The sequence below is a fragment of the Salmo trutta genome, chromosome 14 (assembly GCF_901001165.1).
Source record: "Salmo trutta chromosome 14, fSalTru1.1, whole genome shotgun sequence".
NCBI classification, from domain to species: Eukaryota; Metazoa; Chordata; class Actinopteri; order Salmoniformes; family Salmonidae; genus Salmo; species Salmo trutta.
The window spans coordinates 46282265-46298588 of NC_042970.1; the positions used below are offsets into that span (position 1 = coordinate 46282265).

General features: G+C 42.8%; 1 protein-coding gene across 2 annotated transcripts; it reads left to right on the plus strand.

Annotated features, from left to right (window-relative positions):
- Positions 1 to 1498: 1498 nt before the first annotated feature.
- Positions 1499 to 15154, plus strand: LOC115208244 (retinol dehydrogenase 12). Of its 2 annotated transcripts, none has more exons than XM_029776143.1 (6): positions 1499 to 1818; positions 5402 to 5641; positions 6360 to 6449; positions 9172 to 9360; positions 9764 to 9873; positions 14678 to 15154. In XM_029776143.1, the coding sequence occupies exons 1-6, from the start codon at positions 1656 to 1658 to the stop codon at positions 14855 to 14857; spliced, it is 972 nt and encodes a 323-aa protein (XP_029632003.1). In that variant the 5' UTR covers positions 1499 to 1655; the 3' UTR covers positions 14858 to 15154. The 2 variants fall into 2 exon arrangements, with proteins under 2 accessions (XP_029632003.1, XP_029632004.1); XM_029776144.1 differs by lacking the exon at positions 1499 to 1818 and adding an exon at positions 4877 to 5007.
- Positions 15155 to 16324: the final 1170 nt, after the last annotated feature.

Sequence of the window (16324 nt, forward strand, 5' to 3'; positions counted from 1 at the left end):
CCTACTCCACCTGCTGGTCAGGACGTGACAGTTAGAATGTTGTTCATTGACTTCAGTTCATCATTCAACACCAAAGTACCCTCCAAGCTCATCAGTAAGCTTGAGGCCCTGGGTCTCAACCCCGCCCTGTGGAATTGGGTCCTGGACATCCTGACGGGCCGCCCCCAGGTAGTGAAGGTAGGAAACAACATCTCCACGTCACTGATCCTCAATACTGGGGCCCCACAAGGGTGCGTGCTCTGCCCCCTCCTGTACTCCCTGTTCACCCATGACTGCATGGCCATGCACGCCTTCAACTCAATCATCAAGTTTGCAGACGACACAACATTTGTAGGCTTGCTCACCAACAACGACGAGCTAGCCTATAGGGAGGAGGTGAGGGCACTCGGAGTGTGGTGTCAGGAAAGTAACCTCTCACTCAACGTCAACAAAGCAAAGGAGATGATCATGGACTATCCACATCGATGGGACAGCAGTGGAGAAGGTGGAAAGTTTTAAGTTCCTCGGCGTACACATCACGGACAAACTGAAATGGTCCACCCACACAGACAGTGTGGTGAAGAAGGCGCAACAGCGCCTCTTCAACCTCAGGAGGCTTAAGAAATTTGGCTTGTCACCTAAAACCCTCACAAACTTTTACAGATGCATAATTGAGAGCATCCTGTCGGGCTGAATAACCTGCCTCCAGAACACCTACAGCACCCAATGTCACAGGAAGGCCAAAAAGATCATCAAGGACAACAACCACCAGAGCCACTGCCTATTCACCCCACTACCATCCAGAAGGCAAGGTCAGTACAAGTGCATCAAGGCTAGGACCGAGAGATAGAAGCTATTTTTCAATCTCAAGGCCATCAGCCATTAAACAGCCATCACCTTTCTAATGAGTTTTTCCTAGCCACCGTGCTTCTACACCTGCATTGCTTGCTGTTTGGGGTTTTAGGCTGGGTTTCTGTACAGCACTTTGAGATATCAGCTGATGTAAGAAGGGCTATATAAATACATTTAATTTTATTTGATCACTAATACAGAGAGGCTGCTGCCTACATACAAACTTGAAATCATTGGCCACTTTAATAAATGGATCACTAGTCACTTGAATAATGCCACTTTAATAATGTTTACATATCTTGCATTACTCATCCCATATGTATATACTGTATTTTATACCATCTATTGCATCTTGCCTATGCCGCTCAGTCATTGCTCATCCATATATGTATATGTAAATATTCTTATTCCATCCCTTACCTAGATTTGTGTGTATTAGGTAGTTGTGGAATTGTTAGATTACTTGTTAGATATTGTTGCAATGTGGGTACTAGAAGCACAAGCATTTTGCTACACTGGCAATGACATCTGCTAACCATGTGTATGTGACCAATAACATTTGATTTGATTTGATTTGATTTAAAGAGCAGGTTTTACTAATGTTGTGTACACTCAGTGGCAACATCGACTTTGGGAAAAACTTCGGTTGTTGACTTGAATCGTTCTATGTGGATACTGCAAATAGCCCTCAGAAAGGAGCTGGGTCGTAAATCTGCTTCAACCTGACTGACAATAACAATACATCTGCTTCAACCTGACTGACAATTGCGAAGTTGTATCCAGATACATTTTCGTTCTGCATTTGGGGCTCGGTGGACTTTTAAATGTATTTGGTTTGGACTGATGTTTTCTCTCACCCGTTGTGGGCGGTATCGACGGTGATTTTGGGACTTGTCTTGCGATCACAGCGGAGAGGGTCGTGGGATCCGCGCGCCTGTCTGGTGCAACTGAAGGGCAAGACAGCCATAGTTACTGGAGCTAACACAGGTAACTGTTTTGTATGGTGCCACTTGGCATGGGCTATAGACTTGTTTTGCTTGGACAGGCTGATCCAGTCAATTTGATTCAATAATTATATTTATCCACCAAGTGCACAGACAAAAACTCTTAACCAAATGGTAATACAACAAAATCTAAAGACTATTTAAATCATAATTGGTAACCCACTGGGCACGGACGTCAATTCAGCATTTATATTCACTTTGGTTCAATTTCATCGAAAGGATGTGGAAACAACTATGATTCAACCAGTGTTTGTCCAGTAGGGAAATAACTCTTGACATGACGCATTTCCCTCACTTGAACCTTTAACCCTCCAGCCCACACTCAAAGTGTCTCAAATAGACTTCGGAGTTTAGTTAATGGCATGCTTTTGGAATCCCGCTTTGAAGATGTGAAGAAAGTGAGAGTACTCCTGTATGTCCACATGGGTTTCCATTCATGCCCACTCTGGTATTGACACGCGCGCTCTAGCCAGCATTGCGCAGATATGCGCGCAGTTGCCTTGAGCGCACATACAGCCTACATTATGAGATTATTATGGACAAAAGAGCGAGATTATTTTTTATTTGTCAAATAGCAGCCAAGCATCGATGAACATGTCAACAGAAAAAGACCCTTGATATTTATTGGAAAAAAGCATCAAGCTCCTTGCTATAATGGCTATTTTTTTGTGAGAAAACCATCAGTAGAGTTGAAAATGCGATGGAGACCGATTTAACTTGTCTTTTTTATTCGGTTCATAGGAATTAGTATTTTTATGTTTTCTACGTTATCATGCACAGGCTTTCATCTGCAACAAATCCATTTGATGGAAACAAGTCTCTGGTGGGAAAATGTGCATATTGTTTTTATGCGAATTTTAGAATATTCAGCATGGAAATCTGTCACCAATTGGATGGAAACTTAGCTATAGCCCCAAAAAGATCCCACTTTGTCTAGCATGTTTTGTTTTGTCGACGTTTGGAACGATTACCAAGTTTACCGACACATTTGCTGTTTCCATCAGGCCTGTCATTACATTTTTTATCCACCATGTACTTTACTTTGGTTATAAACCAGGTTTCCATCCAACCTTTATGCAAGTAAAGTACACCGATAAAAAATTGTCACAATAGGCCTGATGGAAACATCAAATTTGAAGGTAAACTTTTCAAAAGGTTGACAAAACAAAATATTTCTAGACAAGATGGGATCTTTTTGTGTTGGTGTGATGATGCGAACACATCCTCATTTGAACATTGCCCCTTATTTAAATTGTATTTGTGTTTATTTCTATGTATATTTTATTCCAGGAGCCTGCTTAATAACTTACGTTATTCATATCAGAGTTGAAAATCAAATGAAAGCTATTTAACTTGGATTTTTTATTCGATAAATGGGAATTTAACCGCAAAAGTTATTTTTAGGTGCACCGTGTCATCACGCACAGCCTTTTGTCCACAACAAGTCAATTTGATGGAAACATCTCTGGTGGTAAAATGCGCATATTACAGATATATGCTGATTTTAGAATATTTGCATTAAAATCTGTCATCAATTGGATGGAAACCGAACTATAGACAAACACTTGGAACAATAGCTATGCATGTCAGACAGCTCAGAACTCAGAAGTGCCAAGTTTCATGTGAAGGAAACTGTTACGAGGTGGAAACGTGACAGGTTATTTGTAACTGGGATGAGCAGGCATAGTGAAGTAAAGACCAAACAAAATGACTAGTTTCAGCATTTAATAAATAATAGGGCATGGTTTACAAGTTCACCTTTTCAGCAGTGGCCTTTCTCACTGGGCCAGGAATATTTACAAACCATGCAATTTCAAATGACAAACAATCAAAGTAACAAAAAGGCCCAGGAGGTAAGTCCATCTTGGAAACTCCCAATATTCAATTTCCCCCATGCTCGCGGAAACAACCATACCTCTGGACTGCATGCCCTCCTGTAGACAGTCGCATCTAAAACAGAACGGAACAAGGCTTAAATCGGAGAGGAAGAGGCGAAGCGAGAGCTTTTACTCCGGCCAAAATCTGTCCATGAAAAATAAGCCCACGAAGTGAGTTGCTGTTTGGGAGGAGGTAGTTAGGACGAGTCTAAGGGCCTGTGAGTGACAGTGGTCCTAAAAAAAATATTAGAACACTAGGTAAACATTTTTCAATATTAAATTATTAACCTATCATAATTAATATAATTTATTTACAGTGTACTAATAAAACTACTCCCAACAGAAGAAGGAGGTGAGCAGCATTGTGTGGAATGACATGTCAGTTGGCATAATTGCATGTACTGAAATGCATTAAGGACAGGAATGTGATTCTCCAGTCAGGAAAAATCTCACTTGACACAGAGGCAGCCAATATCAGAGCCTTAAAGGAAGAGATGCAGGGTCTTAGAGATGGAAGGGAGTGTCTCCTGTCTGAGGCAACACCGATTGCTACGCAAATGATTGTTGCACCTCAGTTTAGCAAGGAACACAGCCGCCAGAGGAAAAGGAAGAGGTTCCATGATGAGACCTCTCAAGAGGAGATAGACAGCTCAGGACAGTGCAGCAAATGTGTTTCAGAACACAGTGTTTTTTTACTGCTATGGACAACATCATAAGTGACTTGGACACTAGGTTCCACACCACTGCAAAAATTGTAGAATAATTTTCTTCTGTTCTGAAAGTTGGGCAGATTAGTGAGGATAAAGTCCCTTCTGTGTGCCAACCACTGATCATAAAGTATTCCAGAGATCTTACACCTGAGTTTCAAAATGAAGTAAGACATGCGATGTAAGACAAGAGATGCAGCTGCAAAACATTTTTGGAGAAGTGTGCATTGCTTTACTTATATTTTGCACACTGCCTGTGACTGTTGTGGTGTTCGCAGAGCTTTCAGTAAGCTAAAACTGATTTTTTTTAACTATTTGAGGTCCACTATGTCCCAGGACAGGCTTTGCAGTCTTGCCATGCTGTCCATTGAAAGTCAGTTAGCTAGAAAGCTGGTCTTCAAATATTTGATCAGTGACTTTGCTAGCAAGAAGGCTCGGCGCTGGGCTCTTGGTGAGTAAGGCTGAGCAAGGGCCAGTGATAACTGTTAAATGGCATGGATATGGATATTGGATCACTACACACATGATGCCCACAGGCTGAGAACAAGATCTATCTCAAAGTAATGACACGTCACGATGTAACGGAGGGTCAGTTTTTTCAACTTTTCTCCAATACTATAGAGCCATTACCATGTCGATCAACGCTTGAATAGAAACGTAGTTCACACCCCAGATTTTGAAGTCAACACAGTCGCTACAGTCCCATTCGTTTTCTTTGCAGCCTCGTTTGAATGTCGCGGTTGCACACATTTGTACGGAATGGGGTGAGTTTACGTTAACCCTGTTAACCTCCCTCCCTCTCTACTCCCCTATCCTGTTTTCTCATTCCCTTTCCCCCGTCTTTCTGTTTCTCGTTCTCTTTTTCTACCACTTCCACTCTCTTTCCCTCTCTCATTCTACTTCTTCTTTCTCTCTCTCATTCTCTCCCTAACTCATTTCCTCTTACAACCCACCCCCACCACCTCACCTATCACACTCTCAGGGATAGGGAAGTTCATTGCCCTTGACTTTGCCCGGCGCGGGGCTCGTGTCATCATGGCGTGCCGGAGCGAGGCTCGCGGTAGCGTCGCCCTGCAGGAGATCCGTAAACGGAGTGGGAATGCCGACGTGCACCTGCGTCTGGTGGACACCTCGTCCCTGGCGTCGGTGAGGGCGTTCGCAGAGGGCGTCCTGCGAGAGGAGAAGGAGCTCCACATACTGGTCAACAACGCCGGGGCTTCAGGTGGGCGCCAGATCCAGATTAGCCTGGAATACACACTTAGGCTGGAATCCACACTGAATATTGTTCACTATTTATTACTGTTTCACTTGAAGCAAAAGACAATAGTGAAGGAGCTCTCTACACATCCTGGTCGACAATGCCAGGGCTTCAGGTGGGCATTGGGTCCAGAGTCAGTTATAGCCTGAAATCCACACTGAATATCGCTACATTTTCAATATTCACCTGAAGCAGAACAGTAATGAAAAGGAGCGATATTCACTCTGGATTCCAGGCTAAGATGCAGGGAACCAGGGGTGGACGTCAACAGCCGTCACACTAGTGTGATCAACTGGGTTTGAATCAAGGGTGTCTACATGCTATAAGACTGAATACTGTGCATGAGGAGAGTTAATGCAAGTCTTTAGGTCTTGGGTAAGATTACCAAAGCACGGTTGTCATTTCGAGTCAGTACCCAATAAGAATCTCCATGAGACGAACAGCTTTGCTTGATTGATAATAACGATGCTAACATGCCATTCAACCCAATTACAATTTGGCTTACAAATTCCCATTCATTATCTATGTCTGTTTGCGACATGCACATCCTTTTGTGCCCCAAGTAAAATGCATTCACAGAATTTCTTATCACATATTATAGTAATGCTTTCAGTATTTAAAATACATATTTTCAAATATGTATGGGTGTGCCTTGGTTTGGTTATATTGTGTCTGCACACAGGCTTGCCTAGAGATATCACCTCAGATGGGCTAGAGTTGTCCTTTGCTACCAACCATGTGGGTCCTTTCCTCCTCACCAACCTGCTTCTGGGTAAGATACAACATATCCCACTAATACCTCACCCTGCTGTAATGCTGGAGCTCTGTGTGCAACTACTGCAGCGTTACACAGGCCACGGCTATAGGCTTATTATACAAAATAGGTTCCTATACACTCTTAGACAAAAGTGTTTCTCAAAGGGTTCTTCCACTGTCCCCATCGGAGATCCCTTTTGGGTTCCATGTACAGTGCCTTTCAGGTTTCAGGTAAGACCCAAGTGCAGACTGCTGAAGTAACAATGTTTATTGCAACAACAGGGGCAAGCAAATGACGGGTCGAGGCAGGCAGGGGTCGATAATCCAGAGTAGTGGGGCCAAGGTACAGGACGGCAGGCAGGCCCAGGGTCAGGTCAGGCAGAGGTTAGAAGTCCAGAGTAGGGGCAAAGGCACCGGACGGCAGGCAGGCTCAGAGTCAAGACAGGCAAGGGTCAAAACCAGGAGGATGAGGAAAAAGCAGGCTCTGAGACAAACAGCTGGTTGACTTGAACAAACAAGACGAACTCTCACAGACAGACAGAAAACACATGTATAAATACCCAGGGGATAAGTGGGGAAGATGAGCGACATCTGAAGGGGGATGGCGACAAGCACAAGGACAGGTGAAACAGATCAGGGCGTGACAGTGCCATGAAAAAGTATTTGCCCCTTTCTGATTTGATCAATTTTTGAATATTTTTGATACTGAATGTTATCAGATCTTCAACCAAAATCTGACATTAGATAAAGGGAACCTGAGTGAACAAATAACACACCAATTACATACTTATTTCATAAACAAAGTCCTGCCACACCCAATTCCCCTGTGTGAAAAAGTAATTTCCCCTTTATACTCAATAACTGGTTGTGCCACCTTCAGCTGCAATGACTCCAACCAAACGCTTCTTGTAGTTGTTGATCAGTCTCCCACGTCGCTGTGGAGGAATTTTCGCCCACTCTTGCATGCAGAATTGCTTTATTTCAAGTCCTGCCACATCTCAATTGGGATTAGGTCTGATCTTTGCTTACTGTCAAGCATGGTGGTGGTAGTGTGACAGTTTGGGGATTTTTATATATGTATTTTTTATTTAACCTTTATTTAACTAGGTATGTCAGTCAAGGACAAATTCTTATTCACAATGATGGCCGACCCAGGCCAAACCCAGACGACGCTGGGCCAATTGTGCGCCGCCCTATGTGACTCCCAATCACAGTCGGATGTGATACAGCCTGGACTTGAACCAAGGACTGTAGTGACACCTCTTGCACTGCGATGCAGTGCCTTAGACCGCTGTGCCACTCGGGATGCTTTGCTACCTCAGGACTCGGACGACTTGCCTTAATAGAAGGAACCATGAATTCTGCTCTGTATCAGAGAATTCTACATGAGAATGTCAGGTCATCTGTCTGTGAGCTGAAGCTGACGCGCAGCTGGGTTACGCAGCAATCAAGTCTACATGAACATGGTTAAAAAACAACAAATGTGAAGTTGGCATAGTATAACGATCGTCTGAAAGAGGGGACCAAGATGCAGCGTGGTAAGTGGTCATAATTTATTATAAATGACGAAACACAAACAAAGAAACAAAAACGAAAGCCAACAGTTCTGTCAGGTGAAAAACACAAGACAGAAAACATAGAAAAAAGGACATAGAATGCCCACCCAAATCACACCCTGACCAAACCTAAATAGAGACATAAAAAGGCTCTCTCAGGTCAGGGCGTGACACATAGTCAAAGTCCAGACTTAATTGAGATGTTGTGGTAGGACTTGAAATGAGCAGTTCATGCTTGAAAACCCACAAACGTTGTTGAGTTAAAGCAGTTCTGCATACTAAAGTTCTCCCTGTGGCTCAGTTGGTAGAGCATGGTGTTTGCAATGCCAGCATGGTGTGTGCAACGCCAGGGTTGTGGGTTCGATTCCCATGGGGGGCCAGTACAAAAATGAAATGTATGCATTCACTACTGTAAGTCTCTCTGGATAAGAGCGTCTGCTAAATGACAAAAATGTCAAATGTAAATGTCCACAGTGATCTGAGAGACTGATTAACAACTACAAGAAGCATTTGGTTGGAGTCATTGCAGCTAAAGGTGGCACAACCAGTTATTGAGCATAAAGGGGCAATTACTTTTTCACACAGGGGAATTGGGTGTGGCAGAACTTTGTTAATTAAATAAATTACATTTGTTATAATTTCTGTTATTTGTAAACTCAGGTTCCGTTTATTATTAGGTTTTGGTTGAAGATCTGTATCAGTATCAAAAATATGCAAAAATTGAGAAAATCAGAAAGAGGAAAAATACTTTTTCACGGCACTGTAGAACCCTCTTCACGGCTCTTCATGGAACCCCAAATGCTTCTGCTTGGAACCAAAAGGGTTTTCCATGGAACCAAAAAATTTTATTCAAAGGGTTCTACTATGGGGACAGCCGAATAACCATTTTAGGTTCTACAGTAGAAAGCACCTTTTTTCTAAGAGTGTATTCTAGTGCTGTATTTTGTGAGTGTTATGCATTTTGTTACTTTACATGTTTTATATCTACTCAACCTTACAGTAGGTTACTGTATGTAACATTGTCCCAGTTATCTCACGTTACATTCCACACTTTACATTGTTACTGTATTCACTTCCCTTCCCACTACTCTTCTCTCGCCTCGCCTCTCCTCCCTCCATCCCCCTGTTCCCCTTTCTCCCTCCTCTTCCTCTCCTTTTCCTCCCCTTCTCCCCTCCGTCCAGACCTGCTGAAGCAATCAGCACCGGCACGCATCGTCAACGTGTCATCCGTGAACCACTGGAGGGGTATGGTCGACTTCTCGCACTTCAAGGGCAAGAACCTGGGCTACACTATGGACAGTGTGTACAACCACACCAAGCTGCACAACGTCATCTGCACTAACGAGCTGGCGCGAAGGCTACAAGGAACAGGTGGGTATGAAGGCCTGGGCCAGTATTAGTAAAGCATCTCAGAGTAGGAGTGTTGATGGCATCTGGTTTGGCTATTCGATTATCAAATTCTTATTTAGAGCACATAGTAGCTATACCCTATTTTACCGCTGCTAAAACAACTGTATTAGTGGATGAGTAACATTTTACAATGAGCATCATTTCTGAGTGGTCTTGTAAGGGGGAATGTGGTGACGTAATGAAATGCGCCAAACATCTTCTGTGGAGCTGGAGATGGAGTTTCCCCATGTGAGTCAGACTTCCCAAGAAATCAGATTCCTGGTAAAGGAGGGACATGGATTTCTGGGCTTTTGTGTGGTTTATAATCTCTTGTGTGCACGTGTGTGCGTGTGTGCGTGCATGTGTGCTTGCGTGTGTCTCACAGGGGTGACAGCTAACTCCGTCCACCCCGGGTTGGTGATGACAGAAGTGATGAGACACTACAACTTCATGGTTCGGTTCCTCTTCAACATGATCGGAATATTCTTCTTCAAGGTGAACATTTTGAATCATAACACCCTGGTGAAAATCATTCATACATACTTTACCATCCTGTTTTAGCTGGTATTAAGTAAGAAACCATTTCTGGCACTTGTGTTATTATGTAATAATTATCATTTTATACAGTTGTTTCCAAATAAGTAAATAGTGTACTGTAAAATTAAGTTGTAATCATTATTTTCTTTTTGTCTGAACTGAAAGAGCGAAAGGCTGGGATTCATTGAAAGATGCATTTCAACAGTGCACACTTGTCACGGCTGTTCGAAGGATCGGACCAAAATGCAGCGTGTTCGTAGTTCCACATTTATTAGACATGAAACTGAATGCAATACATAAATAACTTGAAAACACAAAAACAAACCGTGACGCAGAGAGGAAAACACACTACTCAAAATAATAACCCACAAACAGGAAGAGAAAAACCCCTACTTAAATATGATCTCTAATCAGAGGCAATGAGGATCAGCTGCCTCCAATTAGAGATCAACCTCAAACAATCCCAACATAGAAATAGAAAACATAGAACAACCCAAAACACCCCCTGTCACGCCCTGCCCTACTCTAGAAAATGACATCTTACTAGGGTCAGGATGTGACAGTACCCCCCCAAAGGTGCAGACTCCAAATGCAAACAAACAAACCAAAAAAAACACAAAACACAAAGGGAGGGTAGGGTGGGTGACTAATGTCTATGGCGGCGGCTCTGGTTCCGGGCGTAGTACCCCCACCGCCCGCTGATCCCCCCGCTTCTGTATGTCCGGAGGAACCAGACCATGGATCGTCGCCGGAGGCTTCGGATCGCCAACCGCCGCTGAAGACTCTGGGCTAAAGGCCGCCGCTGAAGACACTGGGCTGCAGACCGCCGCTGAAGACACTGGGCTGCAGACCGCCGCTGAAGGCTCTGGGCTAGGGATGCGCACTGGAGGTCCGATGCGTGGGACTGGCATAGGTGGCGCCAGACTGGTAACACGCACCTCAGGTCAAGTGTGGGGAGCAGGAACAGGACACCCCGGACTGGGCAGGCGCCCTGGAGGCCTGATGCGTGGAGCTGGCATAGGAGGCGCCAGACCAGTAACACGCACCTCAGGGCGAGTACGGGGAGCAGGCACAGGACATACTGGGCTATGGAGGCGCACTGGAGGGAGAGTGCGAGGAGCAGGAATCGGTCTCACCGGACTGGGGAGACGCACTAAGGGCCGAGTGCTCACAGCAGGCACTGGCTGTACCGGGTATTGAATGCGCACTGGAGGGAGAGTGTGAGGAGCAGGCACAGGACGTACTGGACTATGGATGCGCACTGGAGGTCTGGAGCGTATGGCTTGCACAACCCGCCCTGGCTGGATGCTCAACTCAGCTCGACAACTGCAGGGTGTTGGCACAGATCGCACCGGCCTGTGAATGCGCCCTGATGACACAGTGCGCATCACCGCACAACACGGTGCCTGCCCCATCACTTGCTCCCCACAGTGAGCACGGGAAGTTGGCTCAGGACTCCACCCTGACTCTGCCCAACTCCCTGTGTGCCCCCCACAAAAAAACATTTTTTGGGGGCTGCCTCTTGCACTTGCCTCTGGGTGGATATAGCGCCTCATAGTGTCGCCGTTCCGCTCTCGCAGCCTCGATCTCCTCCTTCGGGCGGCGATACTCCCCAGCCTGCCTCCAGGGTCCTTTCCCATCCAATATCTCCTCCCAAGTCCATTTGTCCTGCTGCTCCATTCCATGCTGCTTGGTCCTTTGGTGGTGGGTTATTCTGTCACGGCTGTTCGAAGGAGTGGACCAAAATGCAGCGTAGTTCCACATATTTATTAGATGTGAAACTGAATGCAATACATAAATAACTTGAAAACACAAAAACAACAAACTGTGACGCAGGGAGGAAAACACACTACTCAGAGGATAATAACCCACAAACAGGAAGAGGAAAAACCCCTACTTAAATATGATCTCTAATCAGAGGCAATGAGGATCAGCTGCCTCCAATTAGAGATCAATCCCAAACAATCCCAACATAGAAATAGAAAAACTAGAACTTAAACATAGAAATAGAAAACATAGAACAGCCCAAAACACCCCCTGTCACGCCCTGACCTACTCTACTATAGAAAATGACATCTTACTAGGGTCAGGACGTGATAACACTGCACAAATGACAACACACCTTTTAAAGGCAATCTCCCTGCTTTTTGTGGATATCACATTCATGTGCAATGTGCTTGTCGACATCGCTCCTTTGACTCAAATCCGGAAAAAGTGTGTTTCTGAGATGGTCTGTAGTTGGGAAGAAAATGTGTGAGATATAAAGATTTGTTATTGTTCTGTTATTGTTATTGTTATGGTCCTGGTTGTAACATGTATGGGAACATGATGTGTTAGGTCTCACTTCATTCACAAGGAAACTAAAGAGACTTACTGCACCAGACAACCGACAGTGCGCTTTTTAAAGATAATTTCCAGCTGAGCCAGTTTAACCAATGGTATTTTGTACAGATAAGTATAAATAGGTTGTAGCGCTTAACTACTGTATGACTCTTTCAACATGCCACTGAAAAGGTTGAAAGCTGCAATTCATTTTACGATACCTGAAACTACTGAAGAGTAATTCAAAGCCATTTGCAAACATTGGATGCTTTGCATATACAACTTTGAACCTCTTTGACCATCTGAGGGTAGTGTTCTTGTTTCAAACACACATTACACCATCTATAGAGGGATGGTTACTCCGATTTTCCACTTACCTTGGATGTAGTTGATTCAAAAAGGCAGTTTTGGGATATTTAGTTTTCTTTCAACACTTAAAGGCATACTCCTTTATATACTTCCCCAAAGTCAGATTAACTTGTGGATACAAATTGTATGTCTCTGTGTCCAGTATGAAGGAAGCTAGAGGTAGTTTCGTGAGCCAATGCTAATTAGCGTTAGCGCAATGCCTGGAAAAATAGAGGCCGTTACCATTACAAATGTAGACAGAGAAAAGCCGACCCCCGATATAATCTGAGATGCCTTTAATAAGGCACACATTATGGGAATGATAATCTCAATGATAATCTAATATTTGGCAAAAACTAAATCTGATTAAGTGATTTATTTTTCTTTCATTTTTTCTTTCTATCTTAGAAAAAGACCATAAAAAATCTTTACAAGGTACAGAAGAAAATCACTTTTCTGAATTTAAGCAAGAATACAGTCTTTTACTTTTGAAGAGAGCCAACAATTACAGGTCAAACTCCAATAAAGCATATTAGTTAATGGCAAATAAACCTGGTAAATATCTTGCAGCTCTCACAAAAAGGAATACATGCTAAACCAGTTATAATTTTAAAAGAAAGATACAAATGCTGTTATTAGAAATAACGTGATTAATGACACTTCTATAAGCTTCTATTAAAATGTATATAAATCAGAATTAAACAACAGTTGGACAGACCTTATAGTCTTCTTAGATTCAACAACCGTGAAGCAATTATCAGAAAGCAGAGATCGCCCAAAAATAAATATTATATTCTGTTAAAACATTTACCCGGAGAAAAGCACCAGGACTGGATCGCTTTCCCATAGAATTCTATTCAACATTTTGAGACAAAGTAGCACCCCTTTTTACACAAATGACAACACATGTCACTCAATTCAGTACTTATAGTTCTATGTCTCAAACAGTTACAAAGAAAATAAATAATTAGCTTAATATAATTTGGTTTTCTGAGAAGTATTTTAAAAACTTTCAAATATTATACAAAAATTCTGACACCTGTATTTGAATTTCAAAGAAAATAGTTGCCTTATAGTCGAAACTCTATATAAGCTATATTCCACTACCTTGAGTATTTGAAAAGTTTGTATTTTCAAATAAACTACAAAATACAATTATTTTCTGCCCTGGTCTGGTGGGGACCCAACAAAACAGCGGAACACTACAGAATGAGTTGAAAAAAACAAATCCACTCAATAAACCAGCAGAACAACTGTAAACGCTACCACATGTTGGTAATGAAAACAGCATTTATTTCTGTCTCTGGGTTCACGTGAACCGTGACTGTGGAATTTCAACTGTTTTGACTGTGTGCCATCCCACCTCGTAAGAACTGTTGTGTTTGTCCAGAAAGAATTCTTAGGGCTCTATTCAATCTGTATTGCTGAATACAGATTGTTACAGATTGCACAATAGAAATGTGAAGGTAATTTCCGATTGCGCCGACATATGCAGCGTTTACCTTGAATGCAGTCTCCGCTAATGCGGGAACATTGAAATGTAATGGAAATCAAGTTGGAATGCTAAATTCAGCGATACAGATTGAATAGAGATCTTAAGACAAAATAAACCAGTGTGAAAAGGAGTCAAGTGGAGTAGAGTATGTGTCAGAAAAATTGAATTTCTAGCAGTTTCACAACTCTTTTTCACAGATTTCCCTGAATCAACAAGGGGAATCTGTCAAAATTCAGAGTTTCTTTGTCAAAGTTGCAAATTAAGGAAGACTTATTTCCTGGCATATCACCAAAACAAAGCACTGCGCTATTGACTGGCAGTTAATGTATTTACTAGCAGTGGCTGTCTCTTTTATGCAGAGATGGTTAGTGTGAGTGTGTGTGTGTGTGCATGTGTCTTCTTACGCCGGGATTCAATCTGATCACCGCTTGATCCGTGTTAAAGTGCTTGACATTTCCAACTGAGCTGGCATCTGCAGCAATTAATGTAAATGGCGGAACATTGACTTTAAAATGTGCATAACTGACAGCGCGAACGGATTGAATCCCGGCGCTAGTGTATACCTAGCCTCACCTTTTCCCATCTCTGTCCACACAGTCTTCTGAGGAAGGGGCAGTGAGCACCATCTACTGTGCGGTTGCCGTGGAGATGGAGGGAATAACAGGGAAGTACTTTGACAGTGACTGTTCCCTGGTTCTCCCTGCTCCCCTGGCCCGAGACCCCGCCCTCGCAGTAAAGGTCTTTGAGTTCTGCGAGAGATTGACATCCAAGTTCTGAGAGAGCGAGAGTTTTTCTTGAAGTGTTTTATTCAATAGCAGACAAGTCAAATATAGTGTAAGGTTTTATAATCTGTGAAGGATACCTATAAAGTTTTTTTTGTGTTTATTTGTGCGTCTTCAGTGTTGTAGAGTCACCTAACAGCTCAGACACACCAATAATGTTTGCCTTATTTTCAGCTGACTGTATTTTCCTTCCCTGTGAGTAGGGACCTGCGTTTGGTTAATCATGTGATATGACCTGGAATTTTAACCTTTTATTTTAAGCCTTTTCCAGAAATGAGAAGTAGACCAAAAATGAAAGCAATTGTCTGAGGATGGTGCTGGACCATCTGAGAAAAGGGGACAGTTGTCATGTGTTACTGCCATGCTATGTTGTTGTTATCTTAGGTCTCTATGTAGTGTTGTCTCTCATCGGGATGTGTGTTTTGTCCTATATTATTTCATTTATTTTTAATCCTAGCCCCTGCAGGAGGCCTTTTGGTAGGCCATCATTGTAAATAAGAATTTGCTCTTAACTGACTTGTCTAGTTAAATAAAAATGAAATATAAATGGTTAAAATTCAGGTCATGTGACGTGATTAACCCAAAGACAGGGCCCTAACTATGAGGTGTGTGTGTTAATGCGTAACTGTGTGTGAAGAGGGAATTTTGTCAATAAACTTACTACAAGCAATGAGTGGTTGTTTCTTCACATTACATAAACACTGCCATCTAGAGGATGTGGTATGGAAGTGTGACACACGTATGAATACACAGCTATTTCACAAGACCAAGCAAAGCTTTATTGAAATGATACATTTCCTTTATTCATATAATTGAAACAAACTGGTCAGTTATAGTAGATTGGCAGCTTTGATGTCTCCGGTGGTCTTCTGTCATTTGGCTGAGGAAGAGAAAGCACAAACATGTTACAGCCTATTAATACCTTTAAGCACTGTACCTGCTTTGTGTTTTTACCTACAGTAGTACAAAGTTGCAGTAGTACAAAGTTTGTACATCCGTTGCACACTATACATACACTGAGTGTACAAAACATTAGGAACACAAACTGACCAGGTGAAAGCTAGGATCGCTTATTGTCACTTGTTAAATCCACTTCAATCAGTGAAGATGAAGGGGAGGAGACAGATTAAAGAAGGATTTTTAAGCCTTCTTGAGAGATGGATTGTGTATGTGTGACATTCAGAATGTGAATGGGAAAGACAAAAGATTTAAATGCCTTTGAACAGGGTATGGTAGTAACTGCCAGCCACACCAGTTTGAGTGAGTCAAGAAGTGCAAAGCTGCTGGGTTTTTCACACTCAACAGATTCCTGTGTGTATCAAGAATGGTCCACCAACCAAAGGACATCCAGCCAACTGTGAGAAGCATTGGAGTCAAGATGGGCCAGCATCCCTGTGGAACGCTTTCCACACCTTGTAGAGTCCATGCCCTGACGAATTGAGGCTGTTCTGAGGGATAAAGT

What these genes read in the sequence shown, in the direction of transcription:
- LOC115208244 (XM_029776143.1), top strand. Translation starts at nt 1,656, where the DNA reads ATGTATTTGGTTTGGACTGATGTTTTCTCTCACCCGTTGTGGGCGGTA. An exon ending in AGTTACTGGAGCTAACACAG is followed by an intron (nt 1,819 to 5,401) that starts GTAACTGTTTTG and finishes TCACACTCTCAG; the next exon opens with GGATAGGGAAGTTCATTGCC. An exon ending in GCGAAGGCTACAAGGAACAG is followed by an intron (nt 9,361 to 9,763) that starts GTGGGTATGAAG and finishes TGTGTCTCACAG; the next exon opens with GGGTGACAGCTAACTCCGTC.